Source organism: Ambystoma mexicanum, chromosome 4p, assembly GCF_040938575.1.
Source record: "Ambystoma mexicanum isolate Mex_15411 chromosome 4p, UKY_AmexF1_1, whole genome shotgun sequence".
Taxonomy (NCBI): Eukaryota; Metazoa; Chordata; class Amphibia; order Caudata; family Ambystomatidae; genus Ambystoma; species Ambystoma mexicanum.
Genome location: NC_090927.1, coordinates 11,610,579 through 11,626,472, shown reverse-complemented (window position 1 = coordinate 11,626,472; position 15,894 = coordinate 11,610,579). Strand labels below are relative to the sequence as shown.

At 52.7% G+C, this 15,894-nt stretch overlaps 1 protein-coding gene across 2 annotated transcripts in view; it reads left to right on the top strand.

Moving 5' to 3' along the window:
• The first annotated feature begins 6,036 nt into the window (after positions 1 to 6,036).
• Positions 6,037 to 15,894, top strand: part of LOC138452919 (NACHT, LRR and PYD domains-containing protein 3-like) — a 467,379-nt gene continuing 457,521 nt past the window's right edge. Inside the window, exon 1 of one of the 2 annotated variants that reach the window (XM_069605268.1) lies at positions 6,037 to 6,104. Coding sequence is in view for 1 of the 2 variants with exons in the window: in XM_069605267.1 (XP_069461368.1) it covers positions 6,177 to 6,191 (15 nt within the window). In the remaining variant the exon portion in view is untranslated. Of the gene's footprint in view, positions 6,192 to 15,894 lie in introns of both variants that reach the window. The other variant, XM_069605267.1, reaches the window with a different exon arrangement.

Here is a 15,894-nt window from a genome sequence, read left to right as displayed (position 1 = left end):
GCTGGCGAAAGCAGTGCTTCATGAACCTGCATTTGCCTGGCAACATTGGAAGCTTGGTGCCACTTGGAACACCCTGTGGACTGTGTCGGAGACCATCTCCTGATCAAGGTTCTGGCTGTGTCTGGTGGTGAGTTGCGGCCCCATTATTTGGATACATCTGGGGTGCCTGTGCGCTTACCACCATGAGTCAAGATGCTGCTGCTGCTGCTGCTGCGGCTGCGGCCGCTGCCCAACAACAGGCTCCTCCCGCAGTTCAGCCTCCGCCTATCCTGACACCAAGACCTCTGCTGAAGCCACCTGGTACCCTACAACCAATGCCTGAGTTTGATATCTCGGGCACTCCATCAAGTCTGGGACAGAGGTGGAAGATGTGGATGGACAGACTTGAGATGTACTTCAGGGCCACGATGGAGACGAGCGATGACAGTAAGTTGGCCACCCTCCTGTATTCTGCTGGCCCAGCTGTGCTTGAGATATTTCTGTCCCTGCAACCAGCGGATGGGTCGTTTGCGGTTGCAAAAGATACGCTCCACAACCATTTTCTACCAATGGCAAATGCGGACTATGAACGCTTCCTTATGGGTACCGCTCGACAAAAGGATGACGAGACTCTCGATGTATTCTACGGGCGGCTGCGCAGACTGGCGGCGCCTTGTGCGTGGAACGACCCTGATGACATGATTCGCAACCACCTCATACAGGGATGTTCCTCTTGTAAATTGCAGCGTCAAATTCTGCGTGAGCCTGGCATCACTCTTCCCCGCATCCCCGAACTTGGGAGATGCCATGAGGTGTCCGAGTGGCAGGCAACACGAATGGAGGCGGGTGTACGCCCCAGCAAGGTGGAGGAGGTATGCGCAGTCGGCAGAGGCCGTGGGTCTAGACGCCCCATGAATACCCAAGGTCCACGACCACAAGTGGTGCAATCCTCGTGCCTGAAATGCGGGTACGACCTCCCGCACCCAGCGGACTGCCCAGCCGCGGGAGTGAAGTGTGGTCAGTGTGGGGGTGTGGATCATTTCGCCAGGATGTGCAGGTCGATGGCTCCGAAGGTGGTTCCCAGGGGACCTGTCCGTGCCGGTTTCTTCCGCCCCCAGAGGGCGTCCAACATTGCCCAGGTGGACCAGAGTGATGAAGGGGCCCCTCAGGAGGGTGAGGAGGAAGAAGAGGATGAAGAGAACATTTTCTTTGTGTCGAGTGTGAGCATGCTGAGGACGCATTCCAAGAGACAGCCCAGGTGCGACGTGCTGGTCAATGGGGACTCGATACCAATGCTGGTGGACACCGGTGCATCAGTAAATGTGATGGCCAGACAACATTACAACGCGATGCAGGCCCCGCCACCGCTGACTGCACCGAGGGCATGCTTTTTCACCTTTGGAGGCGACCAGCCCATCTCCCTGGATGGCGTGTTCGTGGCCGAGGTTCAGTATGGCAACTCAGTCATCCGTGCAAGGTTCTATGTAACGCCGGTGAGCACCAACACGTTCCTCTGCTGTGCGGCTGCCGAGGCCCTTGGTATTGTGACATTCGCTTATTCGATGTACCTGGACGACATACAGGGGCTCCTGGAGAAACACACCTCGCTGTTTGAAGGCATTGGACAGTTGGTGGGCGAGCCGGTCCGGCTACATTTTGATGAGTCAATACAACCACTAGTGCTGAAACACCGGCGAGTACCGTTTCATCTCAGGGATCTGGTGGATCAGGAGCTGGACAACCTCGTAGGGTTGGACATTATTGAAAAGGTGGAAGGCCCCACTCCCTGGGTCTCACCCATTGTTATCGCATGGAAACCCAAACAGCCCGATGTGGTGAGGATATGCATGGACATGCGTCTACCCAACAAGGCAATAAAGAGGGAGTGACACTTGACCCCCACCATCGATGACATTATAGCGGAGCTGCAGGGGGGGGGGTTCTTCTCCAAACTGGACTTAAGGGCAGGGTATCATCAGGTGGTCCTGCTCCCCGAGTCCCGCTATATCACCACTTTCACTACCCATCGAGGTCTGTACAGATACAAGAGACTGAGCTTTGGGGTATCCTCTGCAGCGGAGGTCTTCCAGAACATCATAAGGGGGCGTTGGCAGATCTGGATGGAGTCATTAACATCAGCGACGACATCCTGGTGTACGCCAAGTCTGAAACGGAACACATGTCTCGCCTGGCCAAGACATTCGAGCGCCTTCGCTCGTTGGGGCTCACCCTGCACAAGGAGAAATGCAAATTTCTCAGGACAACTATTGAATTTTTTGGGTTTGTCTTCAAAGCTGATGGGGTATCACCTGACCCCCGCAAAGTGAGGGACATCAAAGGGGCTCGTCCGCCAGAGAACGTCGCTGAGGTGAGGAGCTTCTTGGGCATGGTTACTTATTGTGTCCGTTTCATCCGGAACTTGGCATCCCGCTCAGAGCCTTTGAGAGCTTTGACTAAGAAGGACACCGTTTGGCAGTGGGGCCCCCTTGAGCAGGCGGCATTCGACGACATTAAGAGTGCTTAATGGCTTTGGCGGCAGAGGACACTATGGCATAGGTTGCGCCTTCTACAGGTTCACGGCCAGGGCAGTTTACACGTTTCTTTACCCGTTCCTTGATGCCTCACTCTAGCTTCACCACCCTGAGCCACCCTCTCCTCTGTTGCTCTACTACAGAGTACTGGTCTCTAATGGTTCTGTAGCTATTCTAATGAACCTCCCGCTTGGCTTGCATGCCCTGCCTGCAGCAACGCGCTGTCCGTCCCATGTCCATTCTACAGACATGTCTGTGCGGTCTATCCTCTCCACAACTGCATGTTCTTGCACGATGACTCGGGATGAGTTTTGTGTTTTCTGCTTGTACTGTGAGCCCATCTACGCTTCTTTATTAGCATAGTTGAATGTCTAATCTAGATCTCTCTATCCTCTGTAGCACTAACCTAGTTGTCTACTACTACCTACTATTTACAGTAGAGAGCCCCCACGAGCACCATTGTAGGTCATTATTCCCTTACATATGGAGCCCTTGTTCTTCTATTAGAACCTTTCAAAGCACCTTGCTATTTACAAGCTGACCCTTTGTTTTATGTGTTTTTATCTTACAGATGCTACGAAACTTTTGTTGTGACTACTTTTGATCCAAATTGTAACTAGGCTACGTTATTAACACTCTTTCTCCTGATGAATGTTATATATTAATATCTTGATGAGCAGAAACATGTCGAGACAATTCTCTGAACTATAAACAGAGATCTTAATTTACGACACATTTACTCTACCTTAAGAGGGTACTATATTACTGGTCTGACTAGTACCACCTGTGCCTGTTTTTTCTGTGACACTGTTTTAATGTGCTATTATAGCTTGTTACGTATTCCTTGTTGTTGTTTTATATATTGGACATCTTAGTGTTGTACTGTGGACCACGATATTTAATTATATGTTTTAATCATTATGATTCATTATTAACATTGGGTTTTTACCTTTTTAACAGTGACTGGTCCCCATTTTCAAATCTTTGTTGAGCGTATAAGTCCATGGACCTCTAGCATCTGGATCTTGACTTTGTCTCCCTTTAAACTTATCATTGTCCTCCCGGATATAGACAAAGTATACACTACTAACTCCCTGTTAGTTAGTTGTATACCGGGTTTCCTCCCCTTATAAATAATTATTTTTCGATCCAAGCCTGCATACGGAAATCGTCGTGGATGCCAGCCCCTATGGCCTGGGGGCGGTGCTCACTCAGGTGGGGAGCGACCAGGAGGTTCGTCCTATAGCGTATGCGAGCAAGGCGCTCTCTGACACCGAGCAAAGATACTCTCAAATCGAGAGGGAGGCTTTGGCGGTCTTGTGGGGTTGTAGCCACTTTCGCCTGTACATTCTGGGGCGACCCGTGTCCGTCGTCACGGACCACAAACCGCTGTTGCCCATCATGGCTGGCTCTTCCTCCAGACCACCAGTGAGAATAGAGCGCTAGATGCTCACCTTGCTCGAGTATGGTGTTTCGTTAATATATCGACCCGGTGCCAACAATGCTGCGGACTATCTCTCTCGACATCCATGTGGGGGCACTCAGGCATCTACATCGGCAGAGGAGGCCGATGAACACGTTCGCCTGGTCGTAGAAATGGCGACCCCGAACTCCATGCAGGTGGAGGAGTTGGAGCTGGCGTCGAAAAGATGACGAGTGCTTCGCCATCCTGAGGGTGGCCATGCAGCAGGGAGCCTGGAGGACAGTGCTGGAAGCGTTGGACCGCAGAACGTGCGAGGCTAGAGTGGCTCTGGAGCAGCTGTGGCGAGTGCGTGAAGAGCTGGCTTTCTCGGAGTCGGGGCTCTTGCTGAGAGGAGACAGAATCGTGATGCCACAGACCAAGATTCCACAGGTTATTGCCTTGGCAACCAGGGTCATCAAGGGGCCCCCAAGACGAGGGCTCGGCTCCGCCAGAAGGTGTGGTTCCCGGAGCTGGAGCGGAGAGTGGAGGAGTTTGTGGCATAGTGTGTGTGGTGCCAGGCCGCGTCACCGGCCCAGCGGGAGCCTTCCATCCAGACAATGCCGAGAGGGACTAGACCATGGGAAGTGGTGCATGCGGACTTTGGTTCCACATCAAGAGGCACTCACTTCCTGGTGGTGGTGGACGAGTGGTCTCGATATCCTGAGGTTGAGTTCATAGAGTCGGTGGCGTTTGGTGACATGGTGATAGCCCTGGAGAAGATTTTTACCACTCATGGCCTACCCTCAGTTCTTTGTTCCGACAATGGGGCACCCTTCCAGGGCGAGAGCTTTGCTGAGCTTCTGAGGGACTATGGTATTCAGCACAGGAAGGTCACCCCGCTCTGGCCTCGGGCCAACGGAGAGGCAGAGCGCATGATGCGCTCTCTCAATAAAGTATTCAGGATCGCCCAAGGGAAGGGCGAATGCCTACAGCGAGCCCTGTACGTGTTCCTGCGGGGGTACCGGACCACACCCCATTCATCAACTGGGGTGGCACCTGCAGAGGCTCTATTCCAACGATGCCCGAGAGACGTCATACCGGAGGTGGGGGCCCGTGAGCCTGCTGTCATTGACAACGAACAGGTGGAGGAAGACGGACTGGCAAGGACGCAGGCGGAGAATGTCAGAAGAGGTCTGAGACCCCCAAGCATCGCCCTGGGGGATGAGGTGCTAGTAAGGAATCGTCACCCACAGGGCAAACTCTCCCTCACATATGAACCCGCTCCTCTGGATGTCGTGGCGGTTAAGGGATCTATGGTGACCCCCTCTGACGGCTTCATCGGTGAGCAGGAATGCCAGTTTTTTCAAGAGACTGTGTGAGCCGAGAGGGGACCGCACTGATGATCGAGAGGGCGAAGAGGCACCCGACGACGGTGGGGGCGAAACCCCCCACCATGGACTCTCCTGCTCATGGAGGACCAGGTCAGAGCACTCCGACCAGAGACGTCAGCAGGAGGTACCCCCTGAGAACAGGGCGTGGGAAACCTGCCCGTCTTACTGACTATGTAACAGACTGAGCGGAAGGGCTGCCTGGTGCACGTGTTTGGGAATCAGGACATACATGAATGCAAAGCCCCGAGTAGGCCATCCAGCTGCCTGGAGGCGGTCCCAAGTAAACACCAGAGCGCGCCACATATGGCAAAGAGATGCAATCCTTGTGGAGAAATTAAAGCTTAAGTGCAGATTTTGCAACGAGCCGAAAAGATGTGAATGACAGGAGATATGAAATCAAATGTATTTTAAAAGTTTGTAATAAACTGCATAAAATAAGAAAACAAAAAAAACACTTTGCACTTGGAATACTTATTGAAAGAATGGCAAATAGAATACTTTTGAAGTGGGCGCGTCTCACAGTGGGCGCTTTCTAAACCCCACTTAAACGAACGGGGAATCTGCCTGGAGGGGGGCCCCTGTGCAGAGGAAACCCCGGGCCGGATTCTACACCAGCGCGGATGGGAGGGCCCTGCAGGGGGTAAAGGAGGCCGCCGGGCCACTGGTAGGCCGGATCCACGCCGGGTTTTCCTTCTCACTCTTGCACAAGTGCACTTTCAATTTCACTTTCATTTCGAGGGTTTTTCGGCTGCTTTCTGCTCCTGGGGCTCAGCCTCGGGGATCCACGGAGGCGACTTTAAGGTGACCTTTTACCTAAGGGTAGAATGCAATATCTGCCCCCCCTCCCTATGCTGTATTGCACCCCTCAAGGTAATGGGGGGAGAGCAGGTAAGACATCTTTATTAAGCGGGAGGATCCTAGGGGGTCTTGCAGAGTTTGAGGAGTTGCCGCTCATTGGTGGCAACGCGGGTCTAGCCCCCATTGTTGGGGGCCACGGGACCCCCGAGTGATTTCGGTGCATTTACTCCACGCTGTGTTTGCGCTGCGGCAAATCCTGCCCACTTTGCGCCTTGAAGTGGCGCATTTACCGCCCGCAGTTTGCATCTTCATGGAGCTAAACTCTCCAGTCGCTGCTTTGGCGATGCGGGGAAAGTGGCGGCCGCTTTTGTAGCGCACTGAAGCCCTTGGCTGTGCAGGTGCGCTCTGCATTTAATAAACAGTGGGAATGGTGCGTGCTGCAGTGCGTGCGCGTGCAACCGATGCACGTCCATGTTCTAGCACATGTGCAGATTTCCTGACTGCAAAAAGGGGGTTCCCATCGTGACCCCTCCTCTCCTCTCCGCTCTGCACACTGAACCCGTGCAGGCCATAAGTCTAGAGGCCCCCACCTGCCTGTCACAGCCTAAGAAATATTGAACTTTTAATTAGTTGCCTCTGGTTACATTTAAAACCATTTTACACCGTCACATACATAGCATAAAATATATTTATTAACACAGCTTAACATTTAAAAACATCCGCATTTCCTCGTGCGTCCATCGCAGGTGACATTTCATGTGTTATAAAAAGTTAAGCATGGATGGCCTCGGGGGATATCATGGTGGCAAAGTTACACCTTCTAATGGACGCCTCGGGGGATATCATGGTGGCAACGTTACACCTTCTAATGGACGGCCTCGGGGGATATCATGGTGGCAACGTTACACCTTCTAATGGATGGCCTCGGGGGATATCATGGTGGCAACGTTACACCTTCTAATGGATGGCCTCGGGGGATATCATGGTGGCAACGTTACACCTTCTAATGGACGCCTCGGGGGATATCATGGTGGCAACGTTACACCTTCTAATGGACGGCCTCGGGGGATATCATGGTGGCAACGTTACACCTTCTAATGGATGGCCTCGGGGGATATCATGGTGGCAACGTTACACCTTCTAATGGATGGCCTCGGGGGATATCATGGTGGCAACTTTACACCTTCTAATGGACGCCTCGGGGGATATCATGGTGACAACTTTACACCTTCTAATGGACGGCCTCGGGGGATATCATGGTGGCAACGTTACACCTTCTAATGGACGGCCTCGGGGGATATCATGGTGGCAACGTTACACCTTCTAATGGACGCCTCGGGGGATATCATGGTGGCAACGTTACACCTTCTAATGGACGGCCTCGGGGGATATCATGGTGGCAACGTTACACCTTCTAATGGACGCCTCGGGGGATATCATGGTGGCAACGTTACACCTTCTAATGGACGGCCTCGGGGGATATCATGGTGGCAACGTCACACCTTCTAATGGATGGCCTCGGGGGATATCATGGTGGCAACGTTACACCTTCTAATGGACGGCCTCAGGGGATATCATGGTGGCAACTTTACACCTTCTAATGGACGGCCTCGGGGGATATCATGGTGGCAACGTTACACCTTCTAATGGACGGCCTCGGGGGATATCATGGTGGCAACGTTACACCTTCTAATGGACGGCCTCGGGGGATATCATGGTGGCAACTTTACACCTTCGATTGGATGGCCTCGGGGGATATCAGGGTGGCAACTTTACACCTTCTAATGGATGGCCTGGGGGATATCATGGTAGCAACTTTACACCTTCTAATGGATGGCCTCGGGGGATATCATGGTGGCAACGTTACACCTTCTAATGGATGGCCTCGGGGGATATCATGGTGGCAACGTTACACCTTCTAATGGACGGCCTCGGGGGATATCATGGTGGCAACTTTACACCTTCGATTGGATGGCCTCGGGGGATATCAGGGTGGCAACGTTACACCTTGTAATGGACGGCCTCGGGGGATATCATGGTGGCAACGTTACACCTTCTAATGGACGGCCTCGGGGGATATCATGGTGGCAAAGTTACACCTTCTAATGGACGGCCTCGGGGGATATCATGGTGGCAACGTTACACCTTCTAATGGATGGCCTCGGGGGATATCATGGTGGCAACGTTACACCTTCTAATGGATGGCCTCAGGGGATATCATGGTGGCAACGTTACACCTTCTAATGGACGCCTCGGGGGATATCATGGTGGCAACGTTACACCTTCTAATGGACGGCCTCGGGGGATATCATGGTGGCAACGTTACACCTTCTAATGGATGGCCTCGGGGGATATCATGGTGGCGACGTTACACCTTCTAATGGACGGCCTCGGGGGATATCATGGTGGCAACGTCACACCTTCTAATGGATGGCCTCGGGGGATATCATGGTGGCAACGTTACACCTTCTAATGGACGGCCTCGGGGGATATCATGGTGGCAACTTTACACCTTCTAATAGACGGCCTCGGGGGATATCATGGTGGCAACGTTACACCTTCTAATGGACGGCCTCGGGGGATATCATGGTGGCAACGTTACACCTTCTAATGGACGGCCTCGGGGGATATCATGGTGGCAACTTTACACCTTCGATTGGACGGCCTCGGGGGATATCAGGGTGGCAACTTTACACCTTCTAATGGATGGCCTGGGGGATATCATGGTGGCAACTTTACACCTTCTAATGGATGGCCTCGGGGGATATCATGGTGGCAACGTTACACCTTCTAATGGATGGCCTCGGGGGATATCATGGTGGCAACGTTACACCTTCTAATGGACGGCCTCGGGGGATATCATGGTGGCAACTTTACACCTTCGATTGGATGGCCTCGGGGGATATCAGGGTGGCAACGTTACACCTTGTAATGGACGGCCTCGGGGGATATCATGGTGGCAACGTTACACCTTCTAATGGACGGCCTCGGGGGATATCATGGTGGCAACGTTACACCTTCTAATGGACGGCCTCGGGGGTTATCATGGTGGCAACGTTACACCTTCTAATGGACGGCCTCGGGGGATATCATGGTGGCAACGTTACACCTTCTAATGGACGGCCTCGGGGGATATCATGGTGGCACGTTACACCTTCTAATGGATGGCCTCGGGGGATATCATGGTGGCAACGTTACACCTTCGATTGGATGGCCTCGGGGGATATCAGGGTGGCAACTTTACACCTTCGATTGGATGGCCTCGGGGGATATCAGGGTGGCACGTTACACCTTCTAATGGATGGCCTCGGGGGATATCATGGTGGCAACGTTACACCTTCGATTGGATGGCCTCGAGGGATATCAGGGTGGCACGTTACACCTTCTAATGGATGGCCTCGGGGGATATCATGGTGGCAACGTTACACCTTCGATTGGATGGCCTCGGGGGATATCAGGGTGGCAACTTTACACCTTCGATTGGATGGCCTCGGGGGATATCAGGGTGGCACGTTACACCTTCTAATGGATGGCCTCGGGGGATATCATGGTGGCAACGTTACACCTTCGATTGGATGGCCTCGGGGGATATCATGGTGGCAACGTTACACCTTCTAATGGACGGCCTCGGGGGGATATCATGGTGGCAACGTTACACCTTCTAATGGACGGCCTCGGGGGATATCATGGTGGCAACGTTACACCTTCTAATGGATGGCCTCGGGGGATATCATGGTGGCAACTTTACACCTTCGATTGGATGGCCTCGGGGGATATCAGGGTGGCAACTTTTACACCTTCGATTGGATGGCCTCGGGGGATATCAGGGTGGCAACTTTACACCTTCTAATGGATGGCCTCGGGGGATATCAGGGTGGCAACTTTACACCTTCGAGTAGATGGATTAGGGGGATATCATGGTGGCAACTTTACACCTTCTAATGGATGGCCTCGGGGGATATCAGGGTGGCAACTTTACACCTTCGATTAGATGGACTAGGGGGATATCATGGTGGCAACTTTACACCTTCGATTGGATGGCCTCGGGGGATATCAGGGTGGCAACTTTACACCTTCGATAAGATGGACTAGGGGGATATCATGGTGGCAACTTTACACCTTCGATTGGATGGCCTCGGGGGATATCAGGGTGGCAACTTTACACCTTCGATTAGATGGACTAGGGGGATATCATGGTGGCAACTTTACACCTTCGATTGGATGGCCTCGGGGGATATCAGGGTGGCAACTTTACACCTTCGATTAGATGGACTAGGGGGATATCATGGTGGCAACTTTACACCTTCGATTGGATGGCCTCGGGGGATATCAGGGTGGCAACTTTACACCTTCGATTAGATGGACTAGGGGGATATCATGGTGGCAACTTTACACCTTCGATTGGATGGCCTCGGGGGATATCAGGGTGGCAACGTTACACCTTCGATTAGATGGACTAGGGGGATATCATGGTGGCAACTTTACACCTTCGATTGGATGGCCTAGCGGAATACCATGAGTCAGAATAAGGCAAGTAGACTCTATTTGCTCGCCACACAATCTGCATAGTCTTTCGGCTCTAGGAACCCCAGCCCAGGCCCCTGTGTTTTCGAATACAGGGATTGTTTGGAGGCGGATGGCAGTGATGAATCTCACTAGTTTTAGGAGGTGTAATTTTATTAAGTAAGATTTAGGGGTACCGAGTGTGAATGCCTGATGGGAATAGACTTCAACCTTATGGAGGCCGGCTCGGTGATCTAGGGACTGGCCCGCATCCATACGGGTGAGCTTCCTCTCGATCCTGCACAGGTAGAAATCTAACCATGTCCCGGGAACCGTATCAATACCCAACTCCCCCAAACATTGTTCAGCCAGTCTATCCAGGTCACTAAACCAAATGCTCTTGGAGAACCTCTCTGCATGTGCTACCACCTGTCCAAGCAGAGACGGGCCGACCAAACAATCATAATACATCTCGGCCCAGAATGTAATGGCTGCTAGTTTCCAAGATGTTCCTAAAGAAGAGAGACCCAGCTCCAGCCAAGTGGCCTCCACCGGGAGGCTCCCTAGGACTCCAAGGAACGAGCGGAGGATCGTTGCTTCCAATCTAGGGAGCCACCTTAAGAGCATAGAGACATGGAGTGACAGAAGCCCTCTAGGCCATCATTCTGGCCTCCAATGATCCCCCTCCCTGAGAGTCGATTGTTCTTTGGAGGGACAGCCGTTTGGCCCATACCCCACGTGACGTGCCAGTGCCAGGTTCTTGCGGACACAGGCCTGGTCTAATAGATATTCCCAGATATAGGTAGTCCGTTGCCTGTCCCAGCTTTACTTCCCCCGACCGCCATATGAAAGAAGGGCTCCCTTCCCACAGACCGTTATCTTCATGTTGGCCATGTTCTGAGGCAAGTGTGTAGGGAATTAAGGTATTGCTGCTGTCCTAGCGGAGTGCGGTCGAGGATCACCGTATAATCTGCGTAAAGTAGGCATGGGAGGCTGATCTTTCCATATCGCGGGGAGGATTTCTTCGTTATACTCAGGATTGCGGCTACTTTTGACGTCTATAGGTTATATAATATAGGGGCCAATGGGCACCCCTGTTTCAAACCTTGTGTGGTGGTGATGGACTTTGACACGTCCCCCTCCTGAGAGGGCCCCATTTTGACATTTGCGTCACTGAAGTGGGCCTTAAAAAAATAGAGAAGTGAAGGGTCGATACCCCATGCTGCCAGCTTTCCCCAGAGTTTTGCTCTGATTATGCTGTCAACAGCTGCAGGGTAATCAATGAAGCCAAGGTATAGGGCCACTCCCGGGTAACATTGAGTGTCAGAGGTAAGGGTGAGGAGGGACCATATAGGGTTCCATGTGATTTCATCGCCAGGCTTTTAAACGTGCACATTCCATCGAATGAGCTCATCTTTTTTTTTTGTTTTTTTTTTGGGGGGGGTCCCCCCAAACACCCACCCACACTTATTTTTTTACTCTTGCCCACCCACCCAAACCCTTATTTGCCCTTTCCCACCCCCCCTAAAAAATTCGATGAGCACATTCGATATAATGTTCATGTTTAAAAGCAGGCGATGAAAGGACATTGTGCCCCATATAGAATGGGAAGTCCCGCAGCCCTTCCTGAAACCTGTCTGTTGACAGCTCAGCAGGCCCTTTTCCCTAACCCAAGTGGTGAGGAGCTCCAATAGAAGGCTGCCAAAAGTTTGGCACCGGCACCATGGCTCCGGATGAGATGCCAACGCTTAATACGTTTCCAGCCAGCATTGGCCTTGGATAGTCTGGGCCTGCTGAGCCACATTGGCCTTGGATAGTCTGGGCCCGCTGAGCCACATTGGCCTTGGATAGTCTGGGCCCGCTGAGCCACATTGGCCTTGGATAGTCTGGGCCCGCTGAGCCACATTGGCCTTGGATAGTCTGGGCCCGCTGAGCCACATTGGCCTTGGATAGTCTGGGCCCGCTGAGCCACATTGGCCTTGGATAGTCTGGGCCCGCTGAGCCACATTGGCCTTGGATAGTCTGGGCCCGCTGAGCCACATTGGCCTTGGATAGTCTGGGCCCGCTGAGCCAATGTTTGTGGTTGGTTCTTGCGGCATTGATGATTTGGATCTTCATGCTCTCCTTAATATCCCCTTTAGCTCCCTTTTCTTTCCAGATGTCCCAGTCAAAAACGCTGCCCGTCTACCCCCGTTGTTGTGATTGAGAGTGAGTCTAGAGTCGGGGGACAGAACATGGGTCGTAGTTCCCCTAAGTTGCCCTTACAAGATGACAACATTGCAGCATTGTCAAGAGCAGAGTGCAATAGAACCTCACTGTGTCCCTCGATGCTACCCACTGTCCAGTGCAGGCTGTTTCCTTGAATATTCACTGAGGGGTTGTATGTTAATCTAGATACGGGGGTCATAAGTAGCATCACATGAGCACTCACCGGAGAAGGTTTCAGGGAGAGTGAAGGGGTCCAGGGAGCAAGGTTGGGGTTGGTGAAGATGGAATCAATGGAACTGGTGGACAGAGCATTTGTCCACGTATATTGTATTTAGACCTTAGCAGTACTCAAAGGCGTTAGCTCGACCTCAGCCAAGGCAGCCCACCAAGGTCCCAACCCAGAGACTTCAGTCCCATCTTCTTATCCACTGATGAAGACTTCCAATAATCAGCATTGAAGTCCCCGTTAGTATGATTGGGTCTCTAGGGTGTTGGGAGCACCAATCACGAAATGTATCGGCCATTATGTCAATCAGGGCAGCTGATAGATCGCCCCAGAAGGATTGTATAACCTGGCTATCAAAATCTTCTTGTCGGGCCAAACATTTGTTATCTGGACAGCCAAGAAGTTTTTGTGCCTTCTATGGAGCGTGAACTCCACAAACTCAAAACGGGCCTTCACTCCGATACAGAGGACTCCTTTAGGGCGGCCCCTCTCCAGAAGGTTTGATGGTCGGAAGTACCTGTCTAGATCGATCACTCCTATACAAAGGCCTCTTTTAGGGCGGCCCCTCTCCAGAAGGTTTGATAGTCGGAAGTACCCGTCTAGATCGATCACTCCTATACAGAGGCCTCCTTTAGGGCGGCCCCTCTCCGGAAAGGTTTGATAGTCTGAAGAAGAGTGAGTACCCGCCTAGATGGAAGAAAGAGCATAGCCAAGTCTCTTGAAGGCAGAAACATTCTGTTCTCATTAGATCTGTCATAGATGAAGGGTTGTGTTGGAAAGAGCTATATCACCTTGAATTCCAAGATAATAATGCAAGGTTTTGTGACTTCGGGTCTGCAGGGCGTTAAGGGCAGGACCCACCCACTGGAACCATCGACCCTGCTGTCTCAGAGGGGAGGGGGCCAAGAGGCTGGCCTTTTGGTTTGGCCCTTGTGATTGGGTCAGGCTCTGGGTGGGGGCCTGAGATGTTAAAAGTTGTTTAGCTGGATGGAAAACCCTAATTTTTTTAAACCCAATTGTAGGAGGACTGGACCATTTTTGAAGATTCGCTCCGCCAGTTAAACAAAAGTAATCGGTGACCAATTGACCACACTTCCCACTGTAGGCAGTTCCAAGCTAAGAATCTCCCTTGATGAGACCGTACATAGGTCGGGGAGCAGATGTAAAAGTTCCAATAGTCGGGTGCAGTTCAAAAAAGGGCTGTTGCATGTTGGGTTTAGTTCCACAAACCTAATGTGGACAAGGTCTTTAAAGTCAGCCGCAATGGACATGCTCCCTTTCCAGGGAGTGATTTTGGGTCTTAACATGGCCACTCTGTCAGGCCAAGAGACTTGTTTGGAAGTTTGGAGAAGTGCTGAAAGATCCTGGGCTTGTGATCTTGTCCAGTCCAGATGAATTCCAGGTGGGGGCCTCGTCTGATCTTCCAGGTGGGGGCCTCGTCTGATCTTCCCGGTGGGGGCCTCGTCTGATCTTCCAGGTGGGGGCCTCGTCTCTCCAGGTGGGGTCTCGTCTGATCTTCCAGGTGGGGGCCTCGTCTGCTCTTCCAGGTGGGGGCCTCGTCTGATCTTCCAGGTGGGGCCTCGTCTCATCTTCCAGGTGGGGGCCTTGTCTCATCTTCCAGGTGGGGGCCTCGTCTCATCTTCCAGGTGGGGTCTCGTCTCATCTTCCAGGTGGGGGCCTCGTCTGATCTTCCAGGTGGGGGCCTCGTCTGATCTTCCAGGTGGGGGCCTCATCTGAATTTCCAGGTGGGGTCTCGTCTCATCTTCCAGGTGGGGTCTCGTCCCATCTTCCAGGTGGGGGCCTCGTCTGATCTTCTAGGTGGAGGCCTCGTCTGATCTTCCAGGTCGGGGCCTCGTCTGATCTTCCAGGTGGGGGCCTCGTCTCATCTTCCAGGTGGGGTCTCGTCTCATCTTCCAGGTGGGGGCCTCGTCTCATCTTCCAGGTGGGGGCCTCGTCTGATCTTCCAGGTGGGGGCCTCGTCTGATCTTCCAGGTGGGGTCTTGTCTCATCTTCCAGGTGGGGTCTCGTCTCATCTTCCAGGTGGGGGCCTCGTCTGATCTTCCAGGTGGGTGCCTCGTCTGATCTTCTAGGTGGGGTCTCGTCTCATCTTCCAGGTGGGGTCTCGTCTCATCTTCCAGGTGGGGGCCTCGTCTCATCTTCCAGGTGAGACCGCTGGGCTCTGTTACAGGTGCACTGGGTCGTGTTGCCATTGTCTGGGATGATGAGGGGGGAAGGGACGGGACCATTGGTTGCTTTGAGGGCAGTGATGGGAGAATGTCCAAGGGGAGGCACCCCAGTTGTTTGTTGGGAAGTACAATAGGGGATCATTTTGGTAGGTAGGAGTGGACCCCCCCTCTCTGACTTTGAGTTAGTGGCCCGCCCGTTGGGGGGGAGGAACGGGCATCAGTCCATGGGACATGTAGTGTTCCGGTCCTCAGTTCTCCATTGGCCAAGTCTCTTGTGACGGTTCTACTCCTCCTTTGTCGTGTGGGTGGCTGAGAATTTTTCCTAGGAGGCGGTTTATTCTTGCCAGGATTGCATTGTACGGGTTGCTGTTGCAGGGATCTCTTTTTGCATTGTTTGATTTGACCCTTCAGGGGGGGGGGGAGAAATCGGGGCGTGATTGAGCATAGAAAGTTCCACACATATTGCCTCAAGAGCCCCACTCTCTGAGTCAGCAACCACGTACCCTGTGTCGTGCGAGGGCTCATCCCTGTATGGTGAGGACATGGCCTTTGTGGTGGGAAGATTTGACATCGGGGTGCGTGGGATGAAAGCTGCTGTCGGGCTTGTGGGAGGTGTTGGTTGGATGGAACGAGGGGGAACTTCCTTTTGAAAAGGTTTTGGAGTTACAGT